Genomic DNA, 19807 nt, shown 5'->3' on the forward strand with positions numbered 1-19807 from the left:
CATTACATTAGTTCTGGAAATAATACATTCCTCAAAAAATCACTATTAAAATTCTAAATAATTTAAATCTATGTGCTAGCTGAAGTCAAGGGAAAGAAGAGAAAAGGGCAACAGGGCAAGCATGCAGATACATGCAATGGCATAGCTTTAAGTGCAATGCCCTTCTAACATTTACAATTAATTACAGGTTCTCAATGATACTCAGGCTTCAGTCACCTGTAAGTTACTGAATTTTAAAACCATCAATGGTTGCTGAGGTTGCTTAGCTACACAGATACACACTTAGGAATTCATACATAAGAAGTGCTAGACCCAAGACATGTATAATGCATTCTCTGTATCTGAGAAATCAAGGTCATTTATACATCCCAAATATAATTCTTCACATTTGGACCAAAACATTTAATTGCGAAATGTCTTTCCCCAGTTGTAAAGTCACTATTGTGGGAGAGTTCCTGATACAACAATACAAATTTTTTTCATCTAGACAAGCTCAATTCCGAACGACAAAGGCAGAAGAACATGCATTTGAAACTAATCACGTTTTTTTTCCTTTAAAAGAAATGAAAGAGTAAGGGTGTGAAATTAACATCTTGATCTGTGCAGTCAAATCAGGATTGTGACTATTCCTGACAAGCCAAATGTTAAAGGTTCAAACAAAGAAAGCGGAGGGGTCCTTCAGGGAATTTTTCTCTCCCTACTAACACACGGGTTTTGGGAGTTGAAGTGCCAGGACCGGGTTTTGGGAGTTGAAGTGCCAGGACCGAGAACAAAGAGGTGGTTGATGACTCTAGATTCCAACTTAAGGGTGGGGCAGAGGTGAGAAACAGACCCCCAGCACCTGGGAAGGGGAGAGGCTTCCTGTGTGCTGGCCTCACTTCGTTTTGGGCAGCTGCTGTGACTGGAAGCCACTGTTTGCTAGGCTGGTGAGAACACCTGGCTCTGCTTTTTGCCTTCCCCTCTCCATCTCTGGGCACCCTGAGGTCCTGAGAGAGAGGAGAGAGTCACAGCTGCTTTGGGACACACTGTAGACTTTCTTTCCTGGGGACTAATACTGGCTGCAAGGAGATTTCTGGGAACTACCACCACTCCTCAACTGGAAGTTGAACTAAGGACAAGGAGAGAGATAGTCTGCTCTTCCCCCACGGGAAAGGTTCCATCCCTCCCTAACATGAGTCATGTTGCCTCTTGTCTCTGCCTCACTAGGGAAAAAAATGAGAATTCACCCTGCAGTCAGCTGAGGTTCGACACTGTCACCTGTTGTCCGTAAACAGAATTGCACCGGGAGGAATTACAGTTTTGAGGAATTGATTTTTTTGGTGCTGGGAAAGTAGTTTGGTCTGTTCATAGCTATATCTAAATCTATATACATCGTAATTAAGAACAGTTATCCTTCTTATATACATTTTCTAATTACAAGTTCCTTTTAAATTTTATAAGGGGTGAAGTGGTTATTGAGGAGTCCCCCCCTTCTCTAGTCTTGGTAAACACTTTGGTTTCCCTTAAACTAGGACAGCAAATTACCCATTGGGCAGCCCTAAACTGCAAAAGGAAATGCAAAATTCTCATTACTGCCTCCAGGCTGACAAGCAAAATAGAATGTGAGCATCCTTTGTCAAAATAAAGACTCTTTTCCTGGAAGAGAACAGATTGTCCAAAGAAAGGCTGAAATCAAAGTCCAAAGTAGTGCTTTTTCTTTATGAGGAAACTCACATCACCTTGCTCAGCTGAAGCCACCACAGGTTTTCTCAGTACAAACCACACATTAGAATTGGCAGTAGCAAATGTGGGACACAAGTAAAACTTCTTACAGGCAGAGATAAGCTGAGCACATGGATGGAGAGATCTTTAAGCACTAACAAGAATGTAACTCCTATGACAAACTCATTTTTATAAGAAAATTTAGGTTTGATTTACAACTATCAAAAGATCATTTAAATGTAGCACTGCCAAACTCGGAACAGCAGAGCACATAATACTGAAAAAGAGAAATCCCAGTATGTTCTGCAGAAGAACAATAAATTACCAACATGACAAGAGGAGGTAAAAAGTCTCTAGTAGAAGTGCCTGGGTGCTCAGAAAGGGCTTTCTGCTTCAGACATTACTGATGGAGGAATACTTGGACATGAAAAAACTTATTCTTTTTATTTTGAGGGAGAGAGATTTACAAACTTTCACCTAGGCAACAAGGGAATGGGACTAAAACCCTGCTAGAAGCCCACATCTCAGTTACTTAACTGTTTTCATTTGTATTACCATTTATCAGAAAAATAGATAATTTTATTCTAAGCTATCACCCTTTCCTGAAACACTATGGAGAATTGTTACAAAATTGGGGTATCTGTGTGTTTGTGTGTTATTGCATTCATAGATCTTATAAAAATTAGTAAAACTCCTCTCAGGTGTGATGAGAAAAAAACTACAGAAAATGGAGAAACTAACACTGGGAGAAAGGCAAGGGAGGAAAAGATTTCCTAGAAACCAAGATTATTCAAAAACTCTAGGTTGTCATAGAAACTGCTCAGGGAGGGTCAGCCAGGCTCACCTTTGGCTGTTGGGATCATCTGTCAATGCAAAAGCACTGCAAACACCAGAAACACACACTCAAAATTCACCTGTCAAAATCTTTTCAGTCCAGACCAGTACTCTCAACAGCACAGCATGAAATGAAGTCTCTCCTCAAAAGGGCTCATTCTATCATGAAACAATTCAGTTTAGGAACCAGTCTGATTTTAGTCTACTGCTAGAAGGCAAAACCATCTTAAAGAAGAGAAACTCAGCCTCATTTTTCACCTTTCCTCACTTCTGAGTCACCAGTCTCTCCTTCCTTCGCCTACAGTCATGTACACACTCTAATTGCAAACAGAGATTTAAGCACTCAGGGTTTCAGCATTTCAGCATAATAGCTACATACTGAAACTATCCAAGGTAAAAACGTTCAGTTCTCAGTGTTCAGCTCTACTTTCACAGCAGATATAGTAGGCAAATACAAGGGGAAAAAAACCCAGCCTAAGAAACGGGAATCAATTCCCTACCACACACACCTGCAAAAGAGAAAAGAAATATACTTCTCAGGGGTCACTGAGGAGCCTAAGAAAGGAAGTCACCACACAAATGTGTACAGGTTTACATCTTGAACTCTAGTCTGTGTCTAGTCTGGCTCTGTTCAATGGCCATGCTCTCCTCTCTTCTCCGAATCATTAATTGTAGCCTTGGCAATTATGGGAAGAAATTCCAGTGAATCTCTGCTTTGAAGAGCTCTGGAAAGTTGTAGGTCACTTGGAAAAGCCCTAAGCCCACCACCCACACCTCTCTTCAGTGAGAGAGGAGTGGAAAAAACAAATTCATTGTTTTGGGGTATGCTCAGCTCTAAATGCTGAGCTTCCCACATGCATGTCTGAGAAATTAGCTCTGCACAAGATCATCAAAGTTAAGTAAAACCAATTGATCTGATGCATAATTTGAGTATCTTCTTTCATTTGTGTTATGTGCTATCTCCTTTCTAAGCCCAAGCTAAACAGAGACTCATGTTTTCTCCGCTCTTCCCTCTCATTTTTTTTCTTGAAAAGAGAGAGGCAGAGTGTTCTCAAAAGACACAACAGCAGAAGGGTAACTTAAAATGCAACATCACATAAGATAAATGTTCTTGTATAAAGTTTGTTGCATACAAGTGGACAATGTACTGTAGCAAATTGGTTAACAAAATTTCTGATAAAGTGGAGCTTATATTTTATAAGCCAAATATATGTTATGGCCAACTAGGAACATACAGTTTGGCTTCTCATGTTCAGGGAGTGGGAGAAAAGAGCAACAATTATAAATTCTGAGACACAAGAAATGGCTAAAAATGTGAACTGATGCTTGTGAATATCTCTGCATGAGGAGTTAAAGTCCTTTTAATAAGGTTTTGAGGGTTTTTTAATACCGTTCCTCTACTTACCTTTGGCAACTTACTTCGATAAAGTAGAAAGGTGCCATTCATCGCTTAGCACAGGTCAGTTCATCCCTCTGGTAGGTTACATGCCATGAGGACATAGGGCTGAAACTTTCTATTCTACCTACGCTTGGCAAGTGACCAAACCTTCAGAAAATCACTGAATCATTAAATATCTTGAGTTGGAAGGGACTCATCAGGACAGAACCATAGAATCATAGAATCGATTGGGTTGGAAAAGACCTCCAAGATCATCAAGTCCAACCCTTGGTCCAACTCCTGTCCCTTTACCAGTTCATGGCACTCAGTGCCATGGCCAATCTCAGTTTAAAAATCTCCAGGGGTGGTGAATCCACCCCCTCTCTGGGCAGGCCATTCCAATGCCTGAGCACTCTCTCTGGAAAGAACTTTTTTCTGATATCCAACTTCAATTCCCCCTGGCAGAGCTTGAGCCCGTGCCCCCTTGTCCTATTGCTGAGTGCCTGGGAGAAGAGACCAACCCCCACCTGGCCAGAACTTCCCTTCAGGTAGTTCTAGACAGTGATGAGGTCACCTCTGAGCCTCCTCTTCTCCAGGCTAAACACCCCCAGTTCCCTCAGCCTCTCCCCACAGCACTTGTGCTCCAGTCCCTTCACCAGCCTTGTTGCTCTTCTCTGGACCCGCTCCAGCCCCTCAATCTCTTTCCTGAACTGAGGGGCCCAGAACTGAACACAACACTCAAGGTGTGGCCTCACCAACGCAGAGTGCAGGGGAAGGGTCACTGCCCTGGGCCTGCTGGCCACGCTATTTTTGATCCAGGCCAGGATCCCATTGGCCTTCTTGGCCACCTGGGCACACTGTTGGCTCATGTTGAGCTTCCTGTCAATCAGTCCCCCCAGATCCCTTTCTGCCTGGCTGCTCTCCAGCCACTCTGTGCCCAGCCTGGAGCGCTGCAGGTGGTTGTTGTGGCCAAAGTGCATGACCCGGCACTTGGCCTTATTGAACTTCATCCCATTGGAATCAGCCCATCTCTCAAGTCTATCCATATTCCTCTGCAGAGCCCTCCTGCATCAAGTCCAAGTCCTGGCCCTGCTCAGGACCTCCCAAGAATCCCACCGTATGCCTGAGAGCATTGTCCAAACACTCCTCGAGCTCTGGCAGCCTTGGGGCCATTGCCACTGCCTTGGGGAGCCTTCATCACTCCCCGTCCCCTGCATGGACTTTCTGTCACCTCTGCTTTTGGAAACATGCCTGTATTAAGGAACAATTGCTTTGGTGTTATCAGGTGCCACAAAAGAATTTATCTGTGCATATCAAGTATTTTCAAAGAAAGCACATGAATTTATGTCAAATTTTGACTACATATGAGCAACCCAGAGCAGTATTATTAAAGCTGGTTCCTTATACCAATGGAAATGGAAGAAAAACATCTTGTTTGTGTGTTGTAAATTCTTACAAACAATCCTGACAGGCTAAATTGGGAACTGTTTTTCATATAAAAGCAGCAATCTATTTTAACAAGTTTCACACAGACAATAAAAAATAATCAGCAGAGGGCATGAAATAGCACGAAATTAAAGCAAACATTGAACAGTTGCTGACAAGTGTAGAAGAATTTTTAAAATATAAAACTCCAGTTAAAAATTTGTTTCTATATACATTTTATTTAGCTTATTTACACTAAGCTCTGCTTTATAATTTCTACCTTTGTCATGGAGAAATGATCTGCATGAAAGATGGTTATTTATGAGCTAGCTAATTATCTGCCAGTGTTAATTTTGATTCTGTTAATGTACTACTGCAACTCCAGGACAACATCACAACACCTCTACTTTAAAAATGTAACAATTTAAAATCACGTACATCAGCCCACAATGACACTCTAAAAGCAATTTTGAGTGAGTACTTGCAGTTGTAAGTCTTGATCATGTCTTGGGTTTTAAGTCTGAAACACCCTTAACACCCCTAAACCCAGGGCATTATTTTCACTTCTCTACAGATGTAGGTGCCTAACCACACATGAGAATTGAAAAGAGATTCCACGTATAAATATATATATGTGTATAATACATGGACATCAGATTTAAAAAAAAAATTAAAAAGGGTTTGTTGTGCAATCCTGTTAGCCCAACACTAATTCATAATCAAAAATGTCAGAAATATTTTAGAGACAAAAGAGGAAGTAGGTATCTTTTTCTCTAAGAAAAAGGAACAACAGAGCCCTCAAAAAACTTGCAAGGAGTTAGTGACAGAGAGAGAATTTCACCTTAAGTATTGTAACTGGAGGTAACCTGCCCTTTAGCCATGAGAATTTTTCTTTTTTTAAATGTAAAGGGCATTTTCCAATTCCTCTTATTTGTACTGTAAAAGCACACATGATTTCAGAATTTGCCACCCTTAACATGCATTATATAGTGAAGCTGGAAGAATCCCTTTCCCTCCAAAAGCTATTTTGTTCTTAGTCTAAAGGATTTTTTAAAAACAAATCCTACCATCTTTGCAGGTCTTTCCATTTTCGAGAAGTTTCACACCAGTGGGACATGCACACTGATAAGAGGGCTTGGTAGGAGACATCAAACACAAGTGGGAGCAGCCACCATTATTAATTCCACATGGATTTGTAGCTGTTAAACATAAATCACACAGATTAATGTTTCTGATAATGAATGACCTCATCTCGTGTTAAAAAACATACGGCATTTGAGTGGTAGGGTCAGTGGCAGCCACACAGATTATAGGAGGAAATGATAAACACAGAAAAATGAAAAAATTACTTCCAAATGTTGAGTAGTGGGGTATTTATGGTACCAAAATGCACAGATGTTCAAGGTTTCCTTTCTTGGGAAAGTGACACTTAGCTCTAGACATGAAGCTTGTTTCAGCTCTGCCCTTCTGATTTTTACAAGTTATTCAGCATACTGGTGCTGAATGTATAGTAGGTTGTATGGGTACAAACAAAATGCAAACACAGTAAATTAACACAATGATTAAGACAGTGGTTATTACATAGAGCTATTCCTGCTTAATGTCATCTGCCAAATTAACACTACGCTCCAGACTGGAACTGTTGTGTCAAAAAATAAAAATATCATGTTGACCGAAGTCATGGCACAGGAAACAAAAACGAATACAACAAGAGGATAGATGGGTCAGGCAGAAAAAAGTAAGAGACAGGGATTTTTCTTGCACTCTAACCCTCCCCCCCAAACCAATGTAGAGGATATCTGGTTTTTCTTTCGGTCTTGCCCAATCTCTGCATCAGAAAAATTGCATCATGATGTAGGTGAAGCCAGCCAACACCATCCAAAAAGATTAATTTTTGCAAATCAGTTCCACCTTGCAGTTAAAAAAGGAAAGCAAAACCAGCTTACCATTTGGCTGCCTCTTTTGGCTGAAAGCGTGGATATCCATGGGAGAGAAGATGTTGGAATGTATTTCATGCAGGTCCTCCCCAGAGTACTTGCTGCAGGTTAAGATTGAATGTGTGTTCCAGTCAGTCCAGTACAACATATCCCCAAACAGCGTCAAAGCAAAAGGATGTGGAAGGGAGCCTTTAACCACTGCTTGCCTAATAGAGTACAGGGAAGAAAACGAATGCTCAGACACAATTCATACTACAGTTCTGCCTGAACAAAGCTTTTGTGAGAGGTTTTGCACTCTTTATATTTATTTTTGGGGAACAAATACACGGCCCCCACTTTGGGGAATGGTATGAAGGAATAATACAGGAGTACTAATTTTGAGCCACCTACTGCTGCTAAGATACCCAAGAAATGCCAACTGAAATCCTTACTTAAGTGTGTGGCTACTTCTTACTGCTCCTTGAACACTCAGTATCTGTAGGGCTGTGTGGCACCAGGTGGAGTGGGGGGAATGCCAGCTAATTTTATGCAAGTCTGACTTCTACCTGCTGATATATGGTGTCCACCATTTTCAGCCTCAGCACATTTCAAACTGAGACAAACTGCTCAATTAGCTGTCTATTCATCTCTTCGACTTGTCCATCCATCTCTTCCAGTTTCGCTCTTTTGAACCATTAAAAAAATTCTCTAATGGATAATAGCTTCACTATAAAAAAAAGTAACTTAAAATTACTTTTCATGATTTTCATGATTCATTATTATGGTATTATTAAGCTAATGTTTTTATTATAAGCAGTGCCATTAAACAGAGTTCTAGTGATCTTCTGCCATGGTAATGGAATAATTTCTGAACAAACTGGGTCACTGCCTCTCTCCAGGTTCATAAACGAAATTAAAGAGTATACCCATATATTTTATGAATATGTACAAACATATGCTCATTAACAATCACAAAAATGTAGTGTAAACATTACCAAAGACAGTTTTTCCAGGTTCTTGTGATGTAGAAACTAATTATCTGTACCAAACTTCCTCAGAACTTGAATTAAGTAGCTCAATTCTTATGGTTACTTTATTCAGAATCATAAAAAAAACATAGGATGGAGAGGACCAAAACCCTGCTCAAAGCAGGGCCACACAAGCACTTCTTCCCATCTTCTTTCTTCTTGACTGCATGAGCAGACGTGTTCCTACATACACAAGCTCCTGCTGAACAGCAGGGACCACCATCTATTTCTCAAACTGAAAGCGTAAGGGATTGACACACAGCCCTGCTACTTCTTCAGAATAAGGCATACTACAAACATCAGCCTTCTAATTTTCTTCTTCCAGGGAAGAGAGTTATATATATATCCCTATATATTTATGGAGAAAACACCCCCACACCATACTCATCACTTTTGCAGATCAGTCTAACTGCAGTGGTTTAACAGGCAACAAAAACACTTTTATTTTCCAAATATTTTCTGCTAAACTATAACAGAAGAGTATATTAAAGCAAGAAACTTGAAGGTGTCTTCTGCCAATGACTCTGAGTACAAGGAGACTACAGTCATTACCGCTCTTGCACTTCTGTAAAGCTTTTATTTTTTTCTGCTCATGAGAAGAAAATGTATATTCCCTTACTTGTCACTCTGGTATTCCAATTCTACACCAAACAAAGTTTTCTATTTCTTGGTATTTTTCATTCAAAAGTAGGACATATTATCTTTTATTTATCTCTGTCTGGAGTCAGGTATGTATTTGCTTTTAATTAACTGCACCCACTAACCATCTCACCAAAGACTATTGTAAAATAGAATTTACAGCTGACACCTACCAGTGAAACAGTGAAGCCAGAATGAAACAACGCACTCCTGCACCATCACAAACACAAAGGCACTCTAATTCTGTAAACAATTTTATCAACCCATGCTCAAACTCTAAATGTCTTCAGATTTGAATAATTTTAGTTTAGAGCAGACTTGGAGAGTTAGTCTTTATGACAAATTTATGACATTTTTCATATGAAAAAGAAGCAACAGAAGTCCAAAACTCTCACTATAACCAAACCTACACTAAAGACAGCATTCCCATGCACAGGAGAAGCCACATTACTATGAAGCATTCTATCTTACCTTAAAAAACAAACAAACAAAACCCCCCAAAACCCCAACAGAGGAATTTTACATGTCCTTAGTACTCACCAGTGCTAGTGGGAATAAACCTTTAAGTACAATAGCTGCTATTTGACATGCCTAACTTTCAGCCAACCATCTATTCATATGACAATGCATCAGGTGAACTGTGACCCTTATTTAAACCAGCCCGCATTCAGAGAGACTCAAGAGCACTTCATTCGTCTGTACCCTTAGTCACAGTCTTGAAGCAATTACTTTTCAACTTGGATATTTTTCTCAGCAGACATAAGGTTCCGACACATGAAGATGTCTTTGGGCCAGTGTGTATTTCTTGCATCTCATTAGGATGAATATTACCAGTAATATCTACTCTTTACTCTTTGTTTCCAGCAAGCCCCTACAGGGTGCTGGCTCACTTTCAGTCAGCAAAGCCAGAGAGGCTTTTCCCCTCTTCGAACATCCTCCAAAGGCCACACTTACAGCTTTGCTGAAACACCAGCCACGTGATGTGTCAGCACAGAAACAGTAGCTTGAGTTGTGCTCAGTAATTCTCCACAGCCTAATGAGGAGCAAAAGGAAAGGGCTGCAATTAGAAAACAGGAAAAGGAAGAAGACAGAGAGCAAGAAATGACCTTCTGATGGTTGCTGTGAGGCAGTTATGCTTCAGCACGACCTACGGTAGGAACTGCACAGCTCTGGTTTTGGCAAGTGAGAAGAGGGGTCCCAACTTCTGCCTTGACCAAATATTTATTAAGTACACCCAGGTGGATGAAGAGGGCCAGAACACCAGCTGTAGTACTCAACTGCCGCATAAAATTATTGGGAGCCGGTGCTTCCCACCTATAATGTGTTTCACAAGCTCGGGGTTGGGGAGCAGAGAAGTCTCCACATTTCTGGCCTCACTTATAAAACCACTGATCTGGGTACCAGGTTGTTGTAGTTTTGTGATGTTAAAGGAAAAAATTCTCTCCCTGCCACTAATTCCCCAAGCCATTAGTTAACAAAAGAAGTAGTCAACTGCTACCAATTCCTGCTTAATCGTTTAGGGTGGAGGGCTGACTGGGGGAAGGCGTGGTGGGGGAAGGGGTTTGCACTGTCTATTTTGTTTTTTGCTGCAGCTGTGTGTGTTGCTGTCGGGGAGAAGCCGTTCTCCTGCTCCTCGCTGCTATTGCTGCTGTTTAATGAGCTGGTTCTTTTTTTTCTTGCCTCTGCTGTTCTCCTGGTTCAGCATTTGCAAGTCGGGTCGCTGCTCCGGCTTCACCTTCGCCCGCAGCGTCGCAGCCGCCCCGCCCCACCGTGACAGCGACCCCAGAGAGACAGAGACAGAAAAAGGAGTCATGGCTGCTTCGAGACACACGGCACACGTTTGTTTTCTTTCCCTGGGACCGACTTAGACTGCAAAGAGATTCCTGGGGATTATCATCACTCCTCCGCTCACAGCCTTTCCTTCTTCATTTGGAACAAAGGACAAGGACAGAGAGAGAGCCCACGTGAGTGTTCACTGCTTGTCTCTGCCTCACTGGGAAAGGACTGAGAATTCACCTCGCGGCCAGCCAAGGTGTGACAGTGACACTGTCCATAAATAGAACTCATCCAAGAAGAACCTCCCGTTTGGGGGGTTGTTCTCTTTTGTTTTACTTTTGGTGCTGGGGAGTAGTTTGCTCTGGTCTGTTTACAGTTATATCTCTATCTACAGATATATGTATATATATAGTAGTTAAGAACAGTTATCCTTCTTATATCCATTTTCTAATTCAAGTTACTTTTAAAAAAATTTAATAAGAAGTGACGTGATTATTTTGGAGGAATCCTCTCCTCTGCTTTTTGGTAAACATTTTGGTTTTTCCCTCAAACTAAGACACAGGTAAAGCACTGCAGGTGTAACCGGAGTGATGGGACCTGACAGCACTTTGGTGGCAACTACATTATCAGCCCAGGCTTGACTGGAACAAGTCATACAACAGCAACAAGCAAATACTTTCGATTAACCAAATCCCTTCTATTCTGGCTGTATTACAGTTCTCTAATTTCAAGAACTGAACACCTGCAGAAAACCTGGAGTACTTTAAATGTCCTGCCCTGTATGTCTCTAAACCATTAACACTCCAGCTTCTGAGTAACAAAACTTCTTTTAGGGGATCCCTGAGGCTGCTTGTGTTCAGTCTCCAGGGCAGGGTGCAAGAATTTTCACTTTCATATTTCACTCAATTTTTCCAGTGTCGCTGTGGGGGATCCCATACCTATTACCATTTCCTAGGCTATCAAAAAGAGGAAAAAAAACCCCTCATCTGCTTCAAGTGCTCATCATGTTAAAGAAAGAATGTAACAGGACTGCATGAAACAAATTACAATATTTTAAACAAAATCTCTCTCTCCATCGACAGATTGCTTAATGCTTTAAGCATTTACAAAATTGCATGAATTTCACATCTTTGACTTGTCACAGCTGGAAATACTTGCAAGTGGCCAAAGCACTCAAACCATGAATCCCACATGCCATCAGATGAAGGACGAAGGACTAAGAGGCAACTATAAAACACCACACCGTGCCACAAGGCTGCCTCAAGGAGGGAGCTCTGGTTTCCTCAGAAGCTCACAAGATTTCCTCTCCTGCCAACCTAACAAAAACATTTGCAAAGCAAACTCAAAAAACTAACCTGGATTTTTACCACGAATGCTTGTTCAAATATTCCTGTCAGAAGATAAGTCTGCTTCTAATTACCTTGGAAAGTAAGCAGGAAACATGACTTGTGGGATATAATGCTCTCTTTTAAGACAAAAGTGTTTTGTCTTTGCCACTTCTTTAAGCCACAACTGCCATGTGTTTCCAGAAAGTCTATGTAACAAATAAGAGGTCTAGCAATGACATTTCAAATCCCACCTGCAATGAAATTCTCAAAAAAGTCAATCAGAAATGAAACCATGATTGAGAAATGAAGCCATTCTGCGGGTCACTTTTCAGGCAAACAGCACTATGACAGGCAGTGTGGGTGGAAGGGCCCCTGGCATAAGGGGAGGAGATGAGGGACTTGAGAAGAAGGGACACCAGTAGATCCACTAACTAGAGAGTGCTTCCTGACTCACACAGCTCTTCCTTTGCTTTCAGCAGGGTTGTGTTCCTGAACTAATTTTGCATTTGCCATTTCATTCTTAGAAGTATTGATGAGCTGCTCTGTTGATACACCTTGGCTAATCACAGTGTTTGTGCATCCCATGCAGTCAACTACAGATGTTTTGAAAAGCTCCACTTTTAGAGCAGAAGCACCTTTGGGAAGAACCAAGAAATTCACCTAGCTCTGTGTTCAAATAATCTTACTAAGTCTGTTTATGCAAGATCCTCTAGCAGTTTTAATTAGGGCATTGTTTGGCTTCTGCACTGGCCTCCAACGTGTTGGTGAGAAGTTGAAACAGACTTCTCACCACTGACTGGTTCCTCTTCAGTGCTTGAAGCTGTTAAGCAATTGTATCTCACAGAAATAAACCAAAATACATAAACAGAAGACAATATTTTATACCTTGTATGTAATGTCATGTATTGTACATATTATAAGCAAATAATGAAAAAAACCCTTTCAAATGCAGTGACACAGTATTTTTAGTGTTTCAACCAATCTGCAACTAATCATCTGGCAGACAGACATGACCTGATGCTTGAAAACAGAAACTAGAAAAATCAATGCTCAAATGCAAACTTAAGACATTCAACTCCTTGCAAGAGCTTCCCATCTTTCTGACAGTTGCTAAAAGTATGTTTTCTTACAGTGGCCTCAAAAACCAGCTCATTAGCACAAACTCTTCCTAAGGGACCTTGCAAGTGCATTTCCCTTCAGCCAGTAAAGTGTTAACTTGTTAATTAGAACTGCTGCTGTAGGGAAAGAAAGATGAATTTAATTCAAGAACTGTCTTAGCAGGCAAACCTATCATGGGTACTCTACTCACAGGAGAGCTGTCTGCAATTCCATTTTGTTTAATTACTCCCACAAAAAGCAACTGTTCACTACGATAAGAGATGGGCAAGAGCTGCAAAAAAATCCAACATCTCTTCTATGCATCAATTTTTTTTTAATTATTGCATTCTGACATGAAAATAAGTTCATTTCTTTCTCTCGTTAGCAAACCAAGGGCATTAGTTGCCGATTTCTGTGCTCTTCCTCTTTATTCTAATGACCTCATCACTGGAGCAACTAGGACTACTTAGTCCCAGGGATACCAGGCAATGAACAATACATCATCCCCGTAAAATCTGCCAGATATGTTTACTCCTGACATACATAACTGATTATTACAGCTAGCACTGTCAACATGGTTACTAGTTTTGATATCTCACTGTGACTCTAAAGGGAGCTTATCTAGATCCTATACAAAGAGCTGACAAGAAACCCCAATAAAATCTAATAATCAAGGCTTATTTTTGTTTCTCTCTCTGCATGTTCCTCCCACCTGCCTACTGTACTCTTCCACTATCCAGACCTCTGCAAGCAACAAGTAAAGAGTTCGTGCTCCTCACATGATGGCTGAGCAACTGGCTCAAGGGTCGGGCACAAAGGGCTATAGTGAATAAGGTGACATCAGGCTGGCACTGGTCGCTACTGGGATTCCACAGGGCTCCATCCTTGGCCCGGTTCTCCTCAGCACCTTCATAAACAACTCAAAGGGATCCTAACTAAGTTTGCAGACTACACTAAACTGGGAAGAGCTGTTGATTCCCTGGAAGGCAGGAAGGCCCTGCAGAAAGATCAGGACAAATGAGAGAGACAGGCAATCACCAGCCATGGGAAGTTTAACAAAGGCAAGGACTCCACTCTGCACCTGGGACAGGGCAACCCTGCATGGACAGACAGACTGGTGGACGAGATGCTGGAGGGCAGCACCACAGAAAGGGACCTGAGGACCTGGGTGATGGCAAGTGGAGTCAATAGTGCCCTGGCAGCCAGGAGGACCAAACTGTGTCCTGAGGTGCATCAGGAACAGCATCACTGGCTCGTCGAGGGAGGGGATTGTCCCGCTCTACTCTGTGTTGGTGTGGCCTCACCTTGAGTTCTGGGGCAGTTTTAGGCACCAAAATATAAAAAAGACATTAAGCTACCAGAAAACACCCAGAGAAGGGCTGCAAAGATGGTGAACAGTCTAGAGAGGAAGCCGTACAAGCAGCAGCTGAGGTCACTTGGTCTGTTCAGCCTGGAGGACACTGAAAGGACACCACAGCTGTCTACAACTTCCTCAGGAGGGACAGTGGAGGGGTAGGCACTGATCTCTGCTCTCTGGGAACCAGTGACAGGACCCAAGGGAATGGCATGAAACTGTATCAGGGGAAACTTGGGTTGCTGTATCAGGAATTAAAAATGTTGACATTTTGGTATGTGTTTGTGGCCAGCCACCCGGAAAAAGATTATTCTTTTCCTACCGAGCTACCGATAACAAGCACTGATAAGAGGAAAGCTTTGCCCTTGAAGACGGAGTCTTGGTAAACTAAAGATAATTGGTTTTCTCTGATTCACTAACAGCATTTAGAGGACATTTGGAGGAGAGGAAGAGGAAGGTTGCCCCCAGACCCATTTTCTGGAGACCCCCAAGTGATTATATGCATGCTCGGGGGGAATTCCAATGCCTGCGCTCATGGGGGACCCTCACAACCCTTACATAACAGGAAGGTGGAGCCAGAGACCTCTGACTGGGTGGTGCTGGCCACACCTGCCCAGTCAGATGTCACTTGCAGACTGTATTTTAAGAGCAGATGACTTGTGCTCTGGGGCTTGCTCGCTTCACAAGAAAGACCTTGTTTCCTATAATGGGGACTCCCGTTATTGCTGTGAGCCAGCTGGTGCCCAGAGACTGCAGTCCCTGCTTCTTTCTCCGTAGAATCTAAGTGTTCTGGGTTGGTAAGACAACCTGCGTGAGTAACCCCTTGGTAAGTGGGGTGCTTACATGTTTGGGCTTCTTGCCTTGGTCTTCCTCCTTCTCTCTCTCCCTTGTTCTTTTTGCTCAAAAATCCTGTTACTTGCCCACTTCTGGTAATAAAGATACTATTTTGCTATAACCTCTCAACAGCGCTTTTGTCTCACTTCCAGGAGCCTCTTAGAACCCTCCCTGTTACAGCTGCATATTGGGAAAATGTTTTTCACTCAAAGGGTGGTGGTTGGGCCCTGGAACAAACTCCCCAGGGAAGGGGTCACAGCCTGACAGAGTTTAAGAAGCGTTTGGGCAATACTCTCAGACATATGTTATGATGATTGGGGCTTTCCTGTGCAGGGCTAAGAGTTGGACTTTGTTCAGTTCTGGGCCCCTCAGTTCAGGAAAGAGATTGAGGGGCTGGAGTGGGTCCAGAGAAGAGCAACGAGGCTGGTGAAGGGACTGGAGCACAAGTGCTGTGGGGAGAGGCTGAGGGAGCTGGGGGTGTTTAGCCTGGAGAAGAGGAGGCTCAGAGGTGACCTCATCACTGTCTAGAACTACCTGAAGGGAAGTTCTGGCCAGGTGGGGGTTGGTCTCTTCTCTCAGGCACTCAGCAATAGGACAAGGGGGCACGGGCTCAAGCTCTGCCAGGGGAAATTGAAGTTGGATATCAGAAAAAAATTCTTTCCAGAGAGAGTGCTCAGGCACTGGGATGGCCTGCCCAAAGAGGGAGTGGATTCACCGTCACTGAAGGTTTTTAAACTGAGATTGGACATGGCACTGAGTGCCATGAACTGGTAAAGGGACAGGAGTTGGACCAAGGGTTGGACTTGATGATCTTGGAGGTCTTTTCCAACCCAATCGATTCTATGATTTTATGACCTTAGTGGATCCCTTCTAACTCAGGATATTCTATGATTTATATCAAAGTCCTGCTCTGAGATACAAATCTTTAAAGTCTTAATTCATGTGTAATGTCAAGTGTAGAACCATGATAGTCAGACTGTAGAAATAAAATGATAAAAAACTTTGGAATTTCTTCCAGATTTAGAAATACACCAAGAATTTCTAGAGAAGAACTCCATCCAAATTTTAGATCTCTGAGGTATGAACTTCAATACTTTAATACTGTCAATGACACTAATTAAAATCTTTTCCTATTTATCCCATATTCTCTTTCACCTTCCAAAACACAAAATCAGTTTTCTTTGAACTCTTAGAAATTCTTTTTTCACACAAAGATGTTAGTTTCTGCTAAATATTTCTCACTTCTCCCAAACCAATTAAAACTCAGGGCATCCTACTTAATATGAAGCTTTTACAATAATTGTTTGCTGCAGACTCTTTCCCACCTCCTGTCATGCAACACTACTACAAAAAAGGTTTTAATTTTACTTTTTGTAAGTTTTCTTCAACAAATGGATAGCTGTGAAGATATGGGCCCTCCTACATTCCCTGTATCTGACCCTCCTGCCAAGAGGAACAGCTGAAATAGGAACACTTTGTCAAGTTGCCTCACAGAAAAATCTGGTGGCTTTTTGGTCGGTTTTTTTTTTGGGGGAGGGGGGGGGTGGTTGTTCTGCATGGGGGGGGAAGGTGTGTGGTCCTTGTTGAGGTTTTTTTGGTGGTGGTGATTTTTTTGTTGATGTTCTTTTTTTTCCAGGAGGTTGGACATGACAAGGTGAAAAAATTGAAGGCTTTGAGAGTTCTGGGAAGTTTGGTGGTGTGATTTTTTTTTCCAATTCAAAGGAAGATCGAAAAGGATTTTACTTTGTCTGCAGAACTAAAAACTGCTTTTTCTTTCTGAGTATTAGAAAATGAGGAATTGAAAAAGATGAACTAAATAATTAAGAAACAAAATTCAGAAATACAGCTGTAAAATACCATATTGAAAAAGCTGAATTCTGAAAGACAGTATCTAACAAAAAAAGAATCACTTCAGATAGACCCAGAAGGTCTTTTTTCTTAAGACAGACAGAGGCTAAGAGGTCAAATCAGAAAAAAAAAAATCAAAAAACTCCATTAGTATGGCCTAATTTCTGCAGTTCTTTCCTTTTCCCCCCTCCTGATGATGTAATTGCAAAGAGTAAAAAAGGAAACAAAAATGCCTGGATACAGATGTTTACTGTAATCTGAATCTTCAGAACTCTCTCACATGCCTAGGGAAAAACAGGTGCTGTCAGAATTGGTCTCTGTTTTTGAGCGCTTACGGGAAGTCATCTGTGTTTTCCTTTCTAGAGATGACTTCCCTTTCTCTCCCTCAAACGGCAATGTATTGGCATACTGCCCCAAAGTATTTCTGATACTGAATTGTATTGATTAAAAAAAATAAACCCAACAATTTAAAGCATTAAGACTGCTTTGCTTTTTATGGCTATGTAAGAAAGAATTAGTAATCTAAAAAATCTAAATTACTTATCTATAGAATGATAGAATCAGCCAGGTTGGAAAAGACCTCTGAGATCATCAAGTCCAACCCCACTGCAGTTACTAGACCATAGCACTGAGTGCCAGGTTGGAAAAGACCTCTGAGATCATCAAGCCCAACCCCTGATCCAACACCACTGCAGTTACTAGACCATAGCACTGAGTGCCACATCCAGTCTCATCTGAAACACCTCCAGGGATGGAGAATCCACCACTTCCCTGGGCACCCCATTCCAATGCCATTCCAATGCCTGTATTGGTTTAGCCCAAGTCCCCTGCCCAGGCTAAGCTGCTCCCCCTCCTTTTTCCCTCTCTTGTAAGCAAAGGGAAAAAAAACCACGAACACCTCCTCCCCACCCCCCCCAAAAGCTTGACTGAAACGGAATTATATCAGAATATGTATATATTTTCAGATATTTACAATTATATATACAATTTGTACATACAACAGGGAGCTCCCAAGGGGAAAAGAGAAAAAGGAGGGAAACAGGGACAAAGGAGGGACAAACCCCCCCAGAACAGACAAGTACAATCAAATGCCCAAAAACTGGCACAACACAGAACTAGCAAAATACAATATCACTAAACTTCTCTCAAGAGAACGCCAACACTCTCTGCTCTGCCCTGCAGCAGAAAACAGCAGTCACTGCAAGAGGCCTCAGGCTCTGATAAGTGAGACCAATGCAGAAACCAACAGCTCCCAAACCTTGCTGGAAGAAGAAGAAACAAGAAACTTCCTCTCTCTCTCTCTTATATATTGCTAAAGGTTCAAACACAGGAAGGTGGTGTTGGGAGGAGACCCCTCAGAGAATTTTTCCCACTATATCAACAAAAAAGGTTTAGGCTTGGAGTCCCAGGACTGAGGACAAAAGATAACTGGTGACTTTTAGATTCAAGCTTAATGGTGGGGTGTAGGTGAGAAAACAGAACCCCAGCACCTGGGGGTGGGGAGAAGTTGTTCTTTCTTTGTTCCCTGTGTGCTGGTTTGACTTTTTGGGGGTTTTCTTTGGGCAGGTGCAGAAAAGGAGCCACTGCTTACTTGTGAGCTCTTTTTAGCTGGCTCTGCTCTTTGCTTTTCCCCCTCCACCTCTGGGCACCCTGAGCTTCAGAGAGAGACAGAAGAAGGGAGAGACACAGCTGTTTCAGGACACTGCAGACCTTTTTTCCCTCTTCCTGGGGACCGATTTGGACTGCAAGGAGATTCCTGGGAATTATCACCATTTCCTCCACTCACAGCTTTTCCTTCTTCATTTGGAACAGAAGACAAGGAGAGCGAAAGAGAGAGAGTCCATGTGAGTTCATCCCTTATCTCTGCCTCACTGGGAAAAGACTGAGAATTCACCTCGCAGCCAGCCAAGGTGTGACACTGACACTGTCCATAAATATAACTGATCCAAGAAGAACCTCCTGTTTTGGGGGTTGTTCTTTTTTGTTTTACTTTTGGTGCAGGGGGAGTAGTTTGCTCTGGTCTGTTTACAGTTATATCTATATCTACATATATATGTATATATATAATAGTTAAGAACAGTTATCCTTCTTATATCAATTTTCTAATTAAAGTTCCTTTTTCTTAAATTTAATAAAGAGTGACGTGATTATTGTGGAGGAATCCTCTCCTCTGCTTTTTGGTAAACATTTTTGATTTTTTTCCCCTCAAACTAAGACACGTATACTCCCTTGTTAGTAAAAAAAACAGTGTGGAATACCTGGGAAATGGGCATTTCCCTACTTACAACTGCTTACTAAGGAAGGCCTGGATCAAAACTATCACACCCCCTCTGCAAAGAATTTCTTCCTAATATCTAATCTAAACCTCTCCAGCCACTCTGTGCCCAGCCTGCAGCGCTGCAGGGGGCTGTCGTGGCCAAAGTGCAGGACCCGGCACTTGGCCTTATTGAACTTCATCCCATTGGAATCAGCCCATCTCTCAAGTCTATCCAGGTCCCTCTGCAGAGCCCTTCTGCCTTCCAACAGGTCGACACTCCCTCCCAACTTGGTGTCATCAGCAAATTTGCTGATGATGGACTCAATTCCCTCATCTAAATCATCAATAAAGATGTTAAACAGGACTGGACCCAATACAGACCCCTGGGGAA

At 42.0% G+C, this 19807-nt stretch overlaps 1 protein-coding gene across 3 annotated transcripts in view; it reads right to left on the reverse strand.

Annotated features, from left to right (window-relative positions):
* LRP6 (LDL receptor related protein 6) overlaps positions 1 to 19807 on the reverse strand; it is a 150068-nt gene that overhangs the window by 67761 nt on the left and 62500 nt on the right. For all 3 annotated transcript variants that reach the window (XM_071551427.1, XM_071551426.1, XM_071551428.1), the window contains exons 4-5: positions 7285 to 7481; positions 6406 to 6537 (exon numbers count right to left, since the gene is read on the reverse strand). In XM_071551427.1, coding sequence (XP_071407528.1) covers positions 6406 to 6537; positions 7285 to 7481 — 329 coding nt within the window. The remainder of the gene's footprint in view (positions 1 to 6405; positions 6538 to 7284; positions 7482 to 19807) is intronic.

The sequence above is a fragment of the Pithys albifrons genome, chromosome 3, assembly GCF_047495875.1.
Source record: "Pithys albifrons albifrons isolate INPA30051 chromosome 3, PitAlb_v1, whole genome shotgun sequence".
NCBI classification, from domain to species: domain Eukaryota; kingdom Metazoa; phylum Chordata; class Aves; order Passeriformes; family Thamnophilidae; genus Pithys; species Pithys albifrons.